This window comes from Scophthalmus maximus, chromosome 9 (assembly GCF_022379125.1).
Source record: "Scophthalmus maximus strain ysfricsl-2021 chromosome 9, ASM2237912v1, whole genome shotgun sequence".
Lineage (NCBI taxonomy): Eukaryota > Metazoa > Chordata > Actinopteri > Pleuronectiformes > Scophthalmidae > Scophthalmus > Scophthalmus maximus.
In genome coordinates this window covers 12,738,140-12,757,200 of record NC_061523.1, presented here as the reverse complement: position 1 = coordinate 12,757,200, position 19,061 = coordinate 12,738,140, and the positions used below count along the sequence as shown (strand labels likewise).

Sequence of the window (19,061 nt, the reverse complement as noted above, 5' to 3'; positions counted from 1 at the left end):
CACCGTTGCCTCTTTTTTTCTCTTTGTTTCCCTCACTGACTCTGTTCCTGAGTAAGCATTTTGATCTCCCATGAGACTGTGTGAAATTAGCTGGCTGCTGGGAGTGGTAGAGCTGTGTGTGTGTGTGTGTGTGTGTGTGTGTGTGTGTGTGTCTGTTGTCTTTATGACAGTGCACGTACAAGTGAAGGAGAACAATATTTGTCCAGAGACCTGTCGTGCTGAAAAAAAACAACTCCTCCCTCAAGCGGCCGCAGTGTCGTTTTTGTCAAAGACTGTCCGCATTATTTGTGCGTGTCTGTGTGTGTGTGTGTGGGAAGTGTCGTTATGGCTGAGTTGTCTTGCTGTGGGTTATATCTTGGCTTTTGCCCTCTGCAGTGTTGTTTTCTTGTACAAGATGCACCCGTAGGAGAAATTAAAGACAGTTCCCAGTGTTCTTTATAACATTTTCTGCCTCCGACTTAACACAAAAAATACATGATACACTTGAATGCTCTTTTCATAAGCACTCAAAAGCTTTAACATAGTTTTTGTCTAACTTTTGTGTTGGCCTTAAGTTAGATGACTAATTGCGTATTCCCAGCATGAAGGTCATTAAATGCTATAACAGATGTGCTTCACAGGCTATCGAGCAGTGACATGTTCCCAGTTATAGTTGCAAAGTGAAAATCTGAGCCTTAGCAGAATTACTTGTCTATTTTCCTGCTATTCCACAGAGATGGTCAGAGATAATCAGCAAATTATGTGAATAAACCTGCTTCAGCGATTCAATGATTTGTTAATTACTCCAAAATGAATCAGCGACTGTTCTGATTAATCGCTAAATGGTAAACAGTCAATGGTTCCGGATTCTTCTTTGGGAAGATTTGCTGCTTTCCCACATCTTTTGCTACAGGAAACAATGTTTGTTTGTTTGTTTCTCCACTGTTTTTCAAATGGATTACTTGGGAATATATGAAGAATAATACATAAATTGATTTGTTTAGGTCATATTGAATGCAGCTGGTGATCTCTTTGAGACTGATAAGTGTTATTTACAGTATCTGGTGTCAGTCTCAGTTGGTTTGGTGACATCTGATCTCCCCCAGATTTTTAGATTGAACAATATTATCAACATTCTTTCCCCACATTAGAGTTTCTGTTCATGATAAGCGCTAACAACAGATCACTGTCTTTGAACCTGGGCCAGTAAGGTGAGGGATGAAGTGAAAAACTCATGGTGGAAACAAAACTGACTATATTTTAACATGGCAAAGTGAAAAACCAACAAATGTTTTATTTCCATACATAATTAATAAAAAAACTATTTAGTATGAGAGCTTGTCTGGGGCCTTGTGCAGATGTTTTGTCTGCAGTCATTTGATTTGCATTTAGTTTGACACAAAGCCTTCGAGTCAGGTATCAGCACACACGCATAACCGCATGCTAACAGTAGGATGTGAGAGCTTCTCCCCACAGGCTCCTATCTGCTGGCGTTTACTCTGTGAAACAGACAGGCAAACAAGAAAAAAGACAGGAAGTACCAAAGCAGAATGAACGCCATGTGAGAAAGACTTCGGGGGAAGAGGGGAAGAGAGGAGAAGCTGAGCACAAGACTGTTTTGACTGGTTCAGGACGGCTCTGCTAACACACTGAGGGGCGAGGAAGCTGTAAGGCCTGTGAGGGGAACTGAGGCGGTGGGGAGAGGAGGAGGAGGAGGAGGAGGAGAAAAGGATTAAACAGAGCAGAGTAATGTACCGGGCGTAAAGAAAGGACATTTATCTCTCTGTCCTCCTGAGGTCTTCCCTTGTTTCATCAGTGGAGGAGACGGATAAGAGAGCCTGCAAATGATTGGCTTAACTCTTGGCCCGTCACCACGGCTGCACTATCACCGTGGGATACGGACAGGAGCTGAGGGATTCCATCAGATAGGATGGTATTTTAAAAAAGAAAAAGAAAAAGGACAGGAGGTTTTGTTGGAAGTTTGTGACTAAAATGAAAGCAGTCTATTTGAACTCTGTGTGAATTGGACTTAAACAAGAACACACAGCTGTAAACCCACTATCACGGTCCCTTTCACACCCCATTTGCATAATTTCCTCCACTTGTCGTGTATGCTCACTATGTGACTCAATAGATCTCTGTTTAGGACACGTACTCACACTGAGGGGAGGGGGGGAAAAACACGGTTTCCATATGCATATATTACAAAGGTCTTTTGTGAACTTTTGAATCCTCTGCACTCATTTTCTGTGCCTTACTCATCTGCTGTTTCATTCATCTCCCATGGGGAGCGTCCTCACAGCTCATCAATGCAAATATATGGACTCATTTACAGCCAATGTGTCTTTTTCATCAGCATAGTTTCTTTTTTAACGTGACAAATTGACGATGTAGTCACCAGTTTGCCAGCAAAAAGAGAGAGTGAGAGTGATGCTCAAACGTGTTGTCTCTCACTCTGTGATTTCCATTGTATTTCTCCCAATATCACGTAATGTGCCACTTTCACCTACATTATTCCGCTCTGAGTATGTAGATGTAGTGTCGACAGCACTGGCAGAATACAGCGGAAGCAGACGGGCTATTAACGGTTCACAGTTTTCACAAGATCTGCTGTACAACCTGTGCCACGGTGACAGCGGAGAAAACATCTGTCAACCAAAGCAGAGCGAGAGAGTGACATGGAAACTGAAACATTGAGAGCACGCTGTTAAATATTCTCCCAGTAGCACATGAGAAAGAAAGAAGCCGACGACGGGCGTTGTTTGTTGTTTCACACCGAGGAGAGGTTGTGGAAGCATGGCAGCCACAGGAGAGCAATATGTGAGAGCTGAGGCTGTTGGCAGACGGCGGCAGGCGGGTCTATTCGTCATCATCTAGCTCATGGCTGCACAACTCCGTGGTGGAGCTCACCTGCAGATAAGGAAATCAAGGACCCACAGTCAGAGTAGACCTAGCACTGACCGACCTGTAGTCGGCTCGACGCAAAGACAACAAAAAACCTTTTCCTGCTTTGCTTCCCTGCTGTCAGTGTCCGCAAGTGGCCGTGTCAAAGTAATCTAGTATCTGTTATTTATTACTCTGTGTCCACTGACTGCGTTGACCTCGACGCGCCTGTGAGCCACCGCAAAGCACACATAGTAAAGGAACACTGATCTGGCAGCCACAAGGGACTTGGGCACAGTTTCTAACACAAGACGTAGCTTTGCAGAGAAAATGTCTGAATCAGACGTGATTTTTTTCCTCTTCTTGCCTTCGCTTTGATCTCATTCTCCTCAGTTCTTCCTCTGCCTGTGTGTTTGACTCAAACAGCTTTTCTCATTTTTTTCTTTTTTCCCTTTATCCTTGTCACTTACTGACTCGGCCACTTTATCAGGTCCAGTCCAGTGTTCACTCATTAGTTAACTCCATGATAGGGATGCACCATTACTCATGTTTTTCTCACCGCAGACATGTTCTTGACAGATTTTCGGGCTTGGGCACAGAGAATACCTGACACAAATCTCCATGATAGTATTCATAATAATACCATAGCTAGTGCTGAAATGATTAAAGGGCATCATTTATGATGCAGATATGTCAAGTATTTACCATTTCTGAAATGGGAGAAAATGCAGTTTTTCTTCCTTTTGTTACATTGTTAACGAGAAATTGAATATCTGTGTTTTGAACAGTTGATCAGACAACAAGTATCAAATGGGAGTTTTCACAGGCTGGGAAATTGCATCAGTTTTCACCCGTTTTGGTTTGGATGTTAAAGACTAAACCGTTAATTGACAGATACCAAAAAACACATTGACAGTAAAGTCATAATAATTAAATTTTTTGTTGCCGGAAAATTTGCCTTCCAAAAAAAGGCTTTTGCCTTCAGACGAGGTCAAATGACACGTGCTGTGAACTAGTTCTACTGGAGCATACCCTGATCACATTTATCTCCAGTCTGAAAGAATTGTTTGAGATTTTTGAATCCAAACATTTAAAAATTGGGGTGAGCCCAAAGTGGGCAGGAGAGAAACATATTCATAGCATTGACAATGTGGCTTTTTATCACTCTAGCATCCTCTTCTTTCTTTCATTAGCTGGTATCTGTCCATATGCTATTATGCATGAATGTGATTATGTTTTATCAAACTGCTTTAACACGTGGATGGCAAAAGTGTCACTTCTATTCTAAACCAACTCCCTCAACACATTTTCTCTCATTGTGAATGTGCAAAGATCTCTGTTTTTCAGAGTGCCATCATCAGTCTTCTCCTTTCTCTCCACGTCGCCCCTCTTTACTCTCTGCACTTTTTGCTCAACTAACTCTAAACTATCTTTCACCGTTTTTCCACCATTCCTCTTCTCTCGTAATCATTCCATTTCCATGTGCAGTATCCTTACACTGAGCGGAGAGGAAAGATAAAAGGAAGGGAAACCAGTTAGGAGAGGGTATTAGAAAGATAAATACATCGGAAGAGTATAAGTATGTTTTGAATAACAGACTGCTCAGTGACGGGTTTTTCCCTCATTGATGTGAAAAGAAAGGACAGAATGAAGAGGAAGACGATTTTTGATGTTCAGCTTTGAGCAACATTGTTCATTTTCTGAAATCAGATGAGGGATGCTTTTCAGCAGTGGAGAAAAAGAAGAGGAGTGAGGAAGAGAGTTGATGAATGAGGGGGACTATAAAAATAGAAAGCCAAGGGGAGAAGGGGGAAGTAACCCGAAAGAAGTCGTTTGTCTCAGTTTAGAGCAGCTGGATTGGCTGTGAATCCAAATGTTCTCGTTGGTTTGCCAGATCCTTACGTAACTTTACTAGTCTGGACGGAAATCACTGTTTTAATGATCGAGCCTTGTTTATTTTTAGCCTAATTGTGTGTGTGTGTGTGTGTGTGTGTGTGTGTGTGTGTGTGTGTGTGTGTGTGTGTGTGTTTGTGTGTGTGTGTGTGTGTGTGTCCACAATCTGTATGTGTGCAGTAGCGTACTTCATCTGCGCAGCACCACATGTAATATTCAGTGTTACCTTTATGTTCATATGAATGAGACGCGGCCCGTCAGTCTCCAGGATGTAGACATGAGCGAAAGTTCTGTGCCACATTTAGCTGCTCCAATGGAAATCAAAGAAGAAGAAAAATAAATGAGGACCTAAACTCCACACCGGGTCATTTTCACTTTTAATAATCTCCATTAAACCTCATCTCCATGCTGACGACAAGTTCTATTTTTTCTTATGGTGTTTCAAATTGTCGTTAAATGATGTATTTCTTGTGATTATAATCAGTCATAAGATAAACCGCCTAAAGGTTTACACTGCTTCACATCCATACCTTGGAGGCCAGGCAAAGAATTATGTCCTCATAATGGTCAGGCTGACCAACATGACCTCGCACTGCTGTGGGTTTGAGCTGTGGTCAACATTAATAGCATGTAATGTCCTTAAAGTCACTTAGAAAACTACTGATCCAAGTAATTTTTCAAGTGTTTGATAGTTAATGAGTTTTCATATTAAACTCATCCTATTATGACCGAGGCCAGGAAGTCTTCATAAGCCCTAATAATCCTGTTACCTTCATCGTTATAATGGCTGTAATTGCTCTTGTAGAAGCCATATAAGTTCTTAATAGAGGTTCATGTGACATTCATTTAAAAATGTTTTTCTATTTAATACATGACAAGTGACGGGCCTGAATTCTGAAAAAGTTTCATTGGGCTGGGTCAAACTATTTTGGTTAAAGTCGTTCTCAGGTTTTGATGACGTTTTTGCTTCATTTTGAGAAGACAATGAGCTTGGTCGACTTCACACAAATGCGCAGTTTCCTCCTAATGAAGACAAACGTTCTTGTGAGAACAGCCTCTGTGCCATTTCTCTCTCTCTCAATATCTCTGTGTGTATGTGTGTTGCTTTTTTTTAAAAATAACTCGATACTGGTGCAGAAAGCAAATCTGTATCCATGGGCCCTATTTAGCATTCTTTACTTCTGCAGAGGCCTAACTGTAATCTGATGCACTGTATATCTGAAATCCACTCTCTGCTCTGTTTTGCTATCTGCTCACAAAGCTCATATATCAGCTTCACAGGGCGCTGATCAGATCCCAGACTGGTGCTTGCTTATAAGTAGGATGTAGCCTAAGGAGGAGAGCTGAGACTTGATTGAGAGGGAATGGAGGAGGAGCAGGAGGAGGAGGAAGAGGAAGAGGAAGAGGAGGAGGAGGAGGAGGAGGAGGAGGAAGAGAGGGGAATGAATTAGAGACTATGGGGTAAAAGATGAGGGTGGGAAGGTGTTCGGCATGGTTCCAGGCCCATGAATAAAATGCATGAAGTACACAGTCAATTTTTAATGCTGTTTAGTTTCCACCAAGAGGCCAGATTTGCATCCTCATCCCCTGATAATGACATCTCAGTCAACACTCCGGGTATGGCTTTGCACGCACACACACACACACAAACACACACAAACAAACACACAGAAGCTAGTGTTCAGCGGAGGTTACCTCTGCTGAGAGAAGCTAATTGAGCCGAAACCATTTCCACTTTGGTTTCGTTCTGAATCAATTCTGGTCCTTCTCAAGGGATCTCAGGGATCTGCTATCAGATGAAATCTCAGGACCATCACTTCAAACGTTAATCTTACCTGCTGGACACTCACACAGACTGCGAAGAGGTCATCACGGAAATAAAATACTTTTTGAGACTGTCCTCAAATAAAATGCATGGATAATTTTTTTGTACTGCTTCAGCAACTAATTTTTTACATGATTAAAAGTTGTATTTTAGAAGTGTCGTCTCACTTTGCAAATAATTAGTATGTTTACATGCACACACGTATCTTCAGTCCTATTTGAGTTAATCTTGTTTGGATGTTGTCTTCATGCAAGATATAGATAATCCTAGTCTGTTTTAGTCTTGTAGACTGTCACTAATAACCGAGTTCAGCTACCCACCATGATATAATTGATGTATAGTAACTAATGGCATAATCACTGAATTGTATAAGAATGTCACCAAAGAAACTCTATTTTAATGTGGATCACCACATGTGGTTGATACCCAGTCCATTTTTTGAAGTCAGCAACCGATTGCGGTTTATCATTTCGGACCACTGCCTCCCTAATTATCACTATCAGACTTTTACCTCAGCATGTGGACCATCACTGAAACCCATATCATCATTTACCACACAAGTGGAGATGAGCACCTGCTCATATGAAGGAGAATAATTAGATATGGTGTTGGCAATTCATAGTTTCTAAAAGAGACTCTTCAGCTAACACGTCAGTTTTCTGATATCATGTGTACATGTGCAGACACACGTAAACACACTCACTGCCCTCTTGAGAAAAACAAGATCTTTGGTCATTTGCTTTTAAGAGAACCCACATGCATGCGGGGGTTTTTTTGTTGATCACAGCAAAAGTCAGATTCCTGACTGTCAGTCAGCGTTTAACACTAGAGACCAGAGCAGAACACGGCCGAGAAACTATATTACCAAGCTTATAAAATAGCTTAGTAATAGTTTTGACCAAGCTATTTTCAGTATTTCCCACTGATTTCCCTCATTGACACGTCTGCCCCCCTGCAACACTGCAGCCTAGTTTAATGTAATCATTTAGATGGAAGTAGTCACCGAGACACGGTGTGTTTACACTGGCATGCAGTCAATTAACCAAAATGTAAATTAAAGCACTGCTAAACGAACCGCATCATGAATATATATATATATATATATATATATATCTTTTTAAATGAGTCAAATTTTCACTGACATCTGTTGTATTGCATTTTAAAACACATTTTAATTAAACCCTTAGAAAAAGACCCAATTCAACAGTTCAAATTTTAATCTCCAACAAGCTGTTTGCTACCTTTATAGGGTTGAACATTTTCATTCACTGACCTGTCAACTGAAAACTGCAGCATCACCTCCACCAAAGATGATACGATAACAACATCACAGTTTCATCCCCTTGTTATCACTTTGAAGGGTCTGAATGACATTGGGGCAGTGTGGCAGTGAGCTAAACAGCCAGTTAATGCTTTTGAGATGAGCGCACTAAAATATTAATGGGGGTCCTGGGCGGGGAAAGGTCATCCCTGAGACAGAGACTGAATAATAAGAGGGATGGTGGCAACTGCTGCGAACCTTAGCAACACCAGTAAAAAAAAGTTTAAAAAAAGAGACAAAACACAGCTGAAGTACATCTCAGGCAGCAGCTCCTCAGCTGCAGTCCTCGGGTGGACACAGTAAATGTTGATGAGAACAGATGAAACACTTTCTCTTGTACACACAACATGTTTGTTGCTGCAGGTCAAAATGCAGTCGGCACAGAACACCAACCAGTCGCATATTGGCCAGATGGTACAAAAAAATCAACAAGACAAAAAAATATTCCACAGAATCCGGTTGCGATATTCGCACAGATTTGGAAGATTCATTCACAGTTTTTATTCACAGTTAATTCTATGGAGGACGGACAATGAGTTGCTTCACTATGGACTTCGCATTTCAAAGGGATTATTATCTTGTCTTTTGTTCAATGTCTGTCTATCATACTACAATCAATGAATGGATCTACAAACTGAATACATTGAAATATGTGCTTGGTAGTTTTACTACACCAAGCAGGGGTGTGTGGTTTGGTTATCGCTCCAAACACCAGCGAAGCGAACGCGTATTTTTTTTGCATTTGCACAACTTCCCTACCTCTCCCTCATTCTTTCTCTCCCCTCCCTCGCCTTCCTTTCCACTGTGCCTCTCCTTAGGCCTGTAGAGTTTGCCCTCGCTGTGTTTCAAATTACATGCCACATCAAATAAGGCTTATAGTGCTGTTAGCACTGGTGCAAGTGTGTGTGTGTGTGTGTGTGTGTGTGTGTGTGTGTGTGTGTGTGTGTGTGTGTGTGTGTGTGTGTGTGTGTGTGTGTGTGTGTGTGTGTGTGTGTGTGTGTGTGTGTGTGTGTGTGTGTGTGTGTGTGTGTGTGTGTGTGTGTGTGTGTGTGTGTGGCTGTGTGCGAGTCCTTTGGTATTCTACCTCCTTGTGAGTCAGACTCCTGTCAAATTAAGGTCCAGAGTTGAGCTCAGTATTCAGAATGAGTAACGCAGGGCTGTGAGGGACCTGATTGACACAGCATGCTGTGCCATCATTACTGACCTTTCTTTCTTTTCTTTCTTTCTTTCTCCCTCCCCCTGTCCCCCCTTTCCCTCTGCCTGGCTCCTGTGCCAACATTCAAAGGAAGTGGAGGTGAGTAAATCCATCGTGTTTCTTACTTGATGTAACCTATATGAAGGATACTGCAGATATCACAGTGTTTGTCTGACACCTGCTGCAAGGCATTGTTGCAGAGCTGGAGAGGTGTTGCTCATTTAAATGCACAGCAGGTTGGCTGGCTGGTCAGCTCTAACAAAGTGTAGTTCAGCATATTAAAATGCTGCAGTAGGTGTTTTGATAGTTTCCTCGTTTTAAAGAAAATGTTGGTTGGTTGGTTCTTCGTGTCAATCAGTGCACAGCTGCTCTTCATAATCTAAACCTATAACAAATACACCAATATATAAATATTAGAACCATCCTGACTGCCGGGATTTGTTCAGAATCCGCCACAGGAGCATGAGCAAGGTTGGACAATAAAGGTCTGACTCACAGTCTTCAAGTGTTGGATCGGGTTAAGGTCCCGGGCCCTGTGCAGGGCTAGTCAATTTGTTCCACAACATACAGGAAAATCCATTCTTCATTGACCTGGCCTTGTGAACGGGGCAGAGAAAGTTGTCACTGTATAACAACAGCCTGGTCTCGAATGTCTCTATATAGTTTACATAAAGGCTGTAGTCAGGAGTCTGCAGAAATGACTTCTGCTACAGGATCGCCCTATTTTGCACTTTTACAGCCATAAAGTTAATTTTATGATGGAGTCGGAGGAGGAGAGGTGGACATAAAACAAGAGAAAAAAAGGAAGTGAGGACACGAATGAAACAAGGTCCTGAGGGAGAAGCTAATTAGGTCCCAGCTCCTCGTTTAAAACTTTTGTGTAGGCTCAAAGGCTGGCAGTTGTCCTTTATGGAACAAGGACTGGATGAGTGGGTCAACTGTCCATTTCAGAGGACTGTTTCACACAGTTGCCTAATTTAGCCTCTCTCTCTCCCTCTCCCTCTCTCTCTCTCCCTCTCTCTCTCTCTCCCTCTCTCTCTCTCTCTCCATCTCTCCCTCTCTCCCTCTGTCTTTATTAAATTACAGAGGAGGCAGAGATCCTGCTTTAAAACGCAGCAGCTTTTTCTCTGCCCGGTTCACTTAGTGTCACTGACACAGTCTCCCTCCCCGCTGACACACATATGGTTTGCTTGGGGTGCTACTTCAGATGCACTGCGTGCGTGCGCGTCCAAATTTGGTAACACTTCTTAAGCGGATAATAATGACATAATAATTGTTGATGTATTTGTCAACAGCTAGAACTGACAATATTGTAAAACAATCTAAAATATGTCTTCATGTTCTGATATGGGGGAGCTGATGTGAACAAGCGGAAAGAGGGGTCTATTGAAATGCACGGCATTTCTTGTCTTACCAGAGGAAACCCTCCACACTGCTTTGCCTCATCTATGTTTTACTTTTATAGAGCTATGGATTATTTACATTTTGTTCACCTTTGAGCATTATAAATACATGCAGTACAACACTAACTAGCAAGTGTTAAAGCCTTGGCTGTTTTCATAATGGGGGTTTTAGTTGCTTTACACAATAGAATGATGTCTGTAACTGGGCAGGAGCCACCGAATCAAAGTGTATTTGACTTAACAAATCCAAATCTTTTCTCAACTGAGCTTTGTTGAGAAAAGCCTATTATTTCCAGTTTAAATATTTTCAGTTGAAGAGTCTTTCTCCGTGACTGGATTTTAATAAATGCGAGCGATAAGAATAATTTGTGCTTCTTCAAATATGATTATGGAACAGCTGAAAGGAAGACTAATGGAACACTTTTCTACACCATTTCTCTCCTAAAATAACAATCAGTGTACTGCTTTCTGAATTTAATTATTTTGTGTGAAAGTCCATGACCTTGGCATCAGATATTTTTGTCCTATTGTTCAGCTCCTCTTGACTAAAGCCTGTAACTCGATTCACTCCCCTGTGTGTCTCCTGCAGGTTTCTTTGTATATTTGTGTTCTGTGTCTTTAACTGCCCAATTTTTTTTTTTTTTTTACCTTTCAACATCTTTTATTTTTCTATTTGAGTCATTCACTTTTACAAAACACAAGTATAAAGAAACCCAAGGAGAGAAGAATAAGGACAGGGTTTCTCAGTACTTTAACTTAGTATTTGAGCTGTTCTCTCTCTGGTCTACAAAATAATTCAAAGATGTTCTCAGCATGGCGTTGTGGTTTTTTAATAACCCACCCCTGTGTTGTGTTTCCATTCAGGATGACTACTTCAAAAGCTGGGCTCCTGCCAAGTCTGTAGACCAAGGTGAGTACTGTTGTTTGTGTGACTCTAATATTTACATTAATGTTTACTGTATGTGAGCCTGGATGGTGCTTTTTGAGTACCAAACAAAATGTGTCTGTGGCATTCAAAAGGCATGGGCTTTTACGCTGTTTACGTGAATGAAATCTTCCTTGCATGGGACAGGAAGCGAAACCGTGTTTGGTATTTTGGGGGTGTTGATGATGCTAATTTGCGATCCTCGGCCTGTTCGTACGAACTCACGTTACGAACAGATGTAGGAGAAATGTGGCCCATAATGAGTGTGAAGCAATATCAAACTCTAAATCTTTTGGTATTGTGAAGCACCAAGGGAGAAAGTGGTGAAGCAGAAGAACATACTGCAGTGCCCCTGTATGCCCGCCTTTCTTCTTCAAATGAATACGTTTAACAATAAGAACACCCTCAGCAGTAATGTTAGGACAAACTGTTTGTCCTGTAAGTCACAATCCAAAACACTGAGGTAAAAATCAAAAACATATTATTAAACTGAAAATGATGCTTTACATAGTTACAGTACCTGCAGAAACAGCAGCCTCTTGGACTAAAGGGAGTTAATCATATGCAGAAAGTATTGTATGAATGAGTGGTCTGCATTTCATGAGCTGATAGAGTGATTAAGTTAATATGTAGAAAATACACAGAAACCTAAGTGAATGTTCCGCTACTGTGCAACAGAAATATAATGATTGTATTAAAGTTATATTTGATATGAACTTCACATTATACATCCCTCACGCACTGTGTTTTAATTGTACAGTTTACAGCTTGTAAATTAGAGGCACTCCAAATGAACTAATAGTGCTCTTTATTGAGCTACGCTTAATTGAGCTCATATTTTGAAACATTGGGTGTGCGTGCGTACGTGTATGTGTGTGTGTGTGTGTGTGTGTGTGTGTGTGTGTGTGTGTTTTCAAAAGCCAAATGCTGCAACTTTTCACAGTTACGTGATTCTTTTGGCCAAGCGCACATTATCACCCATGCTCAAGTGTGTAATGCTCTAAGACCCCCTGTACCTCCTGACTCAACCCAATTATTACAAACACTCAGTCACACTCTCAGTCTCATTGTCCCACACCTGGCCTCCAGATTAACTTTTTTCCCCACTGTCCCATAACCGTTATGAAAAACAACTTTAACTGTCCCAAAGTGAATAAGAACCAGCCAAAAGCAAATTATTGTTTCTTTACTTTGTTATCATCGGCTATGGTTGGTAGTTGTTAGTGCCATAAAAAACACATCTGTGAGGATTAGACGTGCTGCTTTTGGTAAATGTTTCTCTGATGAACTGTGCCTTTGCAACACAGTTTCATATTCATGTACACTCTGGACCATGTGAATGAGCTCTTCTTTGACGGCTTTACAGCTCTCCCAGCTGTTTTGCATGTTCAAAAATATATACCAAATTATGAAACAACTGTGCCTCCTTTGGGTCCCCAGCAATACAGCCGTCACATGCGAAGTTGATATGATGAACAGTTTTCGAGATGCACTGATTAGACACACACACACACACACACACACACACACACACACACACACACACAAGCGCATGCACACACACAGATCAACAGACAGAGATTCAAGCTTTTTAGTTTGATTAGATTAGGTAGTGAGATGTATGTTTTTGTGTCTGCTCCTAATAACTCATATTAGTGTCGGAATTTCATGCTTGATTAGTTGTGAGTCAGTAATGTGCCTGTGAAAAATTAATCTGTTTGCCTTGAGGAGCAGCGGACCGCAGCTCTGCTCTTCTCACATTTTAGAGAAGGTAATTCATATTTTCCTCATCAATGATGTATCATTTCACCTCTCCCGAGCCATCGACTATTAATCAGTGTTAATTTTTTATGACCTGACCCTCCTGATTCGCGGATTAACTGTGTTGCCCTTGGATATAACTTCAACCTCTACTATCAATGTTCAAGTTTTGTAACTAAATGTCTGAGGCTTATATGTTACCACAAAACGCAGATGTTTTTGAGTAACAAGTCATTGCATGGATCAGTTTTATTAAGGATATTTGTAATATATAAATAAAATTATACATAGAATTAAAGCTGCAAAAGTTAATCGATTAATCAATTAGCAATCCATTTTGATAATCGATTAATTGGTTCAAGTAGTTTTTATGGAAAAAGAGTGAAGAATGATTTCAGCTTCTTAAATGTGAATAGTTTCTGATTTATTTGCTCCTCTCTGACAGTAAACTAAATACCTGTTGTGTGTGGAAAAAAACTAAACATCATCTTGGGATTTGGGAAACAAAATCTTAATTTTTCACAATTTTATGCCATTTTATGGACCAAACAACTAATCGATTTATCAAGAAAATAAACAACAGATTAATGGATTAAGAAAATAATCATTCGTTGCAGCCCTTGCAATCCCTCTCGCCTTTGGAAGTGTCCTGGGTAAAATATCTGTTCATCTGAAACACATTCTCTATCATTCCTGGGATGGGATGCCGTTAGTCTCAGGCCCTGTCTCTCTTTCACACACACACACACACACACACACACACACACACACACACACACACACACACACACACACACACACACACTCTGGAGGCTTGATTGGACTGCAGCTCTCTGAACAGCAAATCTTTCTACCATCGCATTTGTTATGCTCTGGTCTGTTCAGTCGTGGTTTTGCATATCTAGCGCAGTAACTGTAAGTCTTCAGGGAAAGACTTGCTGAGCAGGTTTATCTGGGCCAGCTCCTCCTGGATACTGAGCCTAATGAGAACTGCCTCAAATCAAAGTCTGGAGCCACTCTCTAGTTTCTCATAGACGACCAATGCCAAAAAGTAAACAGAGCTTCAATCTTCTAACCGGGGACTAAATACATCAAATGTTATGGAGGAATCCCCTGTGTGAAAGAGTAGGGGAAGTATGTGTACAGTACATGCCGGATAAAGATTCTAAAACAATGATGTATTACTGTACTACATCTGTGCTCTGTTCTCCAAACGTGCAGGCTCTGCTTTGATTCCCGTTAAGATAAATCGTTTGGTGGTATCCAGTTTGATTGCATCTATCAACCACGGCGTGCTCCTTACTTTACTCATGTTTCATTCATTTAGGCCGGAGACCAGACAGCGTGTCACTGTTGCCATCAGCTGCTGTAGAGAATAACCAGAGGGGAAGAATACTCACTGCCCAGGCTTACTGTAAAGTAAGCAGGAAGACGTCACCCTTCACCTGCTATAGTTTAATGTTCCTCGATGGTGATGTATTGTCCTTTAGGGACAAGATATGCTTGAAAAGAACTGGTGACGAGTGACATGATCTCATGAAATCTGATGACAAAGGTCCACTCGAAATGAGTGTGACCATAGGACATAAGGGCTCCAAACAAGGGAAAGGATAACAGCATCTATCCCCACCTTCTGAGCTCAGTTTGACTAATGAGTCGCCGGTCGCCCTTGGAGACTAATCAGCAGCAGAAAGGTTGATGGGGGAAATCCAGTCCCCTGATGAATCACTCTGCGATTAATGTGTTTGTATCACCAATGAAGGAAATGAGATGGACCACAAATACTGAGATGTTGAGCAATCAAATCCCCTAGCAGTAAAGCTGTTTTCTAGACTTCTTGTAGCCTAATGAGGTCCAGTGGTTGATATGAAGCATATTGTGTAGCTGCGGTAAACTCATATTAAAGCTATATCTATTCATCACTAGCTGCATATGTCACAGTTTGTGACCAGTTAAGAATGAATAAGTGGGTGAGGTCGTAATTTACCATAAATAAAATGCAGAGGAGATCTGAAAATAATCCCAATTTGATGTGGCGGGCATTTTTCTCATCTGGCATCCTTTCAGATTCATCTCACAACCCATTACAGGGATTCCAACCCTTAGGTTGGGAACCAGTGTTGTAGGTCAGGGGTGGGTGAACCTCTGGCCGCTGGGCCGACTGCATCATGCAGACAATTTGATACATCCCATGAGACGGTCAATGAATACAAAAAAGCAGCTCAAAAGTACCAAAAATTCCCATGACGGCAATTAAAGAAAACAACACTAGTAGAATAGTAGACTAACATGTCCTTCAGGATGGTCCCTTACGGCTGTATATACAGTATATATACCTTACCTGTTACATGTCATTGCTAAGACACATCATTGCGACTGTCAATAACAAAGAAAAGGCAGTTGTGGAATGTCGTGCTGCACAGTTATAAAAAAGGCTTTAGATCTGAGTCACGGGGACAAAAGCCCTTTGTTTGTGCACAAACAAGCAGCTTCGCTAGACTTCATTCTGACAGAGATAATGTTTCGCAGACAATTAGAGGTGAGTGAGCTTAAAGCTAAGAAGCTGAAACCGCATTCAGAGGGAGAACTTGTGGTGTGGTATATTTGCTGCTGCAGAGCAAAGCGACTTTGCCTTGAAAAAATACGGCAGAACAGATTACTGATATGACACAAGATACAGAAAAAGAAACAGGAGGACATGTACAGTACATACAAGTTTCCAGTTATTCTTTCTGACCGGCGATGAAACAACAGACATAACAAACACTGCCAAACTAGATACATGTATTTTTGTAAGCCCCGCTTATATGGAACCAGCAAAAGTTGGGTATTTATTTAAACTATTTGTTTTGGCTAAAACCAACTGCAAGTAGCATCATAATCTTCATCTCACCATGTCTTCATCATCATCACCACCATTTGATATCAGACGCCTCGCCAAAGAGAAGCATTTTTGTGATTGAATAAATGCTTAATAATACTTTGAAATGTCCTCGGCATGTTGTTAATTTGATCAAAATGCACGGTGTGTTATTATTGAAGGAAAAAATGTGGATATTCTTTTGACTGAAAACATCGAGCTGTGGGAGTTCTTGAAATCCCATGTGACACATGAACACCACAACCCCTCTTGTCTCCACCATGCATGTAGACAGATGAGAATCCTTGGCAATGCCACATGGACTTGTTTCCGTGGTGACAGCTCAGTGACCTGTCTATTTTAATCTGCTGGGCCTCTGTACATGTTATTCTAAAAGCTGAATTCTATAGCTGTGTGATTAATTAGGTAGGTGTTTGTGTGTGTGTGCGTGTGCGTGTGCGTGTGCGTGTGCGTGTGCGTGTGTGTGTGTGTGTGTGTGTGTGTGTGTGTGTGTGTGTGTGTGTGTGTGTGTGTGTGTGACACTGGCCTGTGTCCCGAACAGCCTAGCTCATCCTGTGAGTGGATTACGCAGACATCTGCTGTTCTCAGATCCAAGCTTTATGCTTTCATAGTGTGCCCACAGCTGACCCAGGGCCGGTGTGAGTGACAGGTGACATCATTTGGAACAAGATAAAAAGTGAAAGCAGCTCTTGAGGCTGATAATAATACAACAGAAGCAATTTGACAAAAGTAACCCCAACACAAGGTGCTTTTATGCTCCTGGAGCTTTAAACTAAAGATGAAACTAACAATTGTTTTCATTTTTGATTGATATGTTTTATTTATCAATAAAATGTCTGAGGGGACATTTTCAAATGACTTGCTTAGTTTGGCAAACAGTTCACAACCTAAATATTTAGGTTTACTATCATGTTTGACAGAGAAATGCATCAAATCCTCACTTTTAAAATGCTGGAACCAGCAAATATTTCGCTTTTTTTTAAAAGAATGACTAAAACATTACTCAGAAAACTGCAGATGGAAAACGTTCACATTTAACAAACCTTTTTCAGTATTTAGTTTTAACATTTAGAATTTTTTCCTGTGTTTCGGCAAAATTCAGTATCATATGGTTCATAGACTCCATTCTACCAAAACATAGAAATAGAAATTGGTTACATTAATATGTACCCCTTTGAAGACTTCTCTAGTTTCTTTAGCCATGGTAACACACACTCTATACTGTACCATGCCGTAACATCTCCTCTTGTATGGCTACTCTGCACTGCTCCTGTCTGGATTTCAGCATGCAGCTCGACGTAAAGCCCATCAAGTCCCCTCCAGGTCAGCTCAGCCTTCTTTCACAAAGTCAAACTGAACTGATTATTTATTACCGGGTTTCTCCATGTGAAATGATGGGAGTGCTGCCCTGAAAAGGCCTTTAAGCCCGAGCAGAGAGACGGAGAGTCAAGAGAGGAGGAAGAGTCCTTGGCAGCTAATAACAGTTGTACCATCAGCAAGACCAGTGTCAGACTCAGCATTCGGGCAATTTCATTCTGGGTTCTTGTATATGGGCATGCCCCACAGTTTTGTGAGGCTTTGATTGTCAAGTCAAGTCAAGTCAAGTCAAATTTATTTCTATAGCGCATTTACAGACGGCTGAGCCGCACCAAAGTGCTTCACAAGAAAGTGCTTAAGTGCAATAAACAAAGAATAATACAATAGGTAAAGTAAAGCAAAAAGAAAATTTAAAAGGTAACCAGGGAACACTATGCACTGGCACTTAAAAAGGAGACACTAATCGGAGGCTAGTGAAAAGAGGTGGGTCTTTAAATGGGACTTAAAAATATTCAGAGACTGGGCTGCACTGATGTGCAGGGGGAGGCAGTTCCAGAGTCTGGGGGCCGCTACTGCAAAGGCTCTGTCCCCCCTGGTTTTTAGCTTGGACCTGGGCACTTCCAACAACAGTTGGTCATCTGAACCAACTGCAGGCGGCGGAGCTGTGATTGATTAATGCCGGTGTGTAGAGCGTTACAGTAGTCCAGTTGAGATGTTATGAAGGCATGGATGACTCTCTCTAGATCACTCTGGGGCAGGTAGGATTTGATCTTAGCTAGGGTTCTCAGGTGGAAAAAGCTTTTCCTAACTACTGCACTGGCCTGCTGCTTGAGCTTGAAGGCACTGTCTAAAATCACGCCAAGATTTCTGACAGAAGGCCTGATGTTAGAGGCGAAAGGGCCCAGGGCATCGGTGGAGAAGCCCGTTGATGATTTGCCAAAAATTGCAATGCATTATCCAGAGATGGGAGTCAAAGGAAGGATTTACAAATGCAGGCAGGGCACCATTTTCACATCCGGTCCAAAGGAGCAAAACAGAGTAAGACTGGCGCCGAGACACAACCAGAGAACACACAACACACACCAAGACAGAGAAAAGGCGATACAAGTTCACCATTTTTTAGGTGTTCACTACTCCTGTCCGTTTGGTTAATTGGATTACACAGTGAATATGTGGTTGCTATGGGAACTGTTTTGGCAGCCGAAATAGAAGTCATTTGTGATGCTCTCTGGTTTGGCAGGAGCAGCCGCAAACAAAGCCTTGAAAATCTGGAACTTCCAAATTGCCAATCAGCCTGATTAGACGTGACATTGTGTTTTCCCAGCAGAGTGCACGTCATTGTTATATATTTCATCAGCTATTTCTCCGACTCACTAAGCCTCTGTCTCTCTGAAGATATGATGTCTGTCTGCTCCCATTTCTCATCAGTCCATCTTTAATCTCCCCTAACTCTGTCACTGCTTCTCATTGCATTCTCATATAGCCATCTCTGATCTGTGCCCGGGGGAAATGAAGGGAATTAGAAAGAGAGAAAACGATAAGAAAAGAAACAGATAGGACAACAACACATCAGCGAGCACCTCAGGTCTGTGTATTAAATGGAGTGTGAGCTGGAGCAAGAACAAATATCTCATTTCGGTTTAATGTGCCAAGGGTTTGTCGCTCGCTCTCCGGGCGT

At 41.5% G+C, this 19,061-nt stretch overlaps 1 protein-coding gene across 5 annotated transcripts in view; it reads left to right on the top strand.

The window, feature by feature from the left end:
* Positions 1 to 19,061, top strand: part of spock1 (SPARC (osteonectin), cwcv and kazal like domains proteoglycan 1) — an 81,694-nt gene that overhangs the window by 27,118 nt on the left and 35,515 nt on the right. For 3 of the 5 annotated variants that reach the window (XM_035650414.2, XM_035650411.2, XM_035650412.2), the window contains exons 3-4: positions 9,187 to 9,195; positions 11,364 to 11,409. In XM_035650414.2, coding sequence (XP_035506307.1) covers positions 9,187 to 9,195; positions 11,364 to 11,409 — 55 coding nt within the window. The remainder of the gene's footprint in view (positions 1 to 9,186; positions 9,196 to 11,363; positions 11,410 to 19,061) is intronic. The other 2 variants (XM_035650415.2, XM_035650413.2) reach the window with 1 other exon arrangement.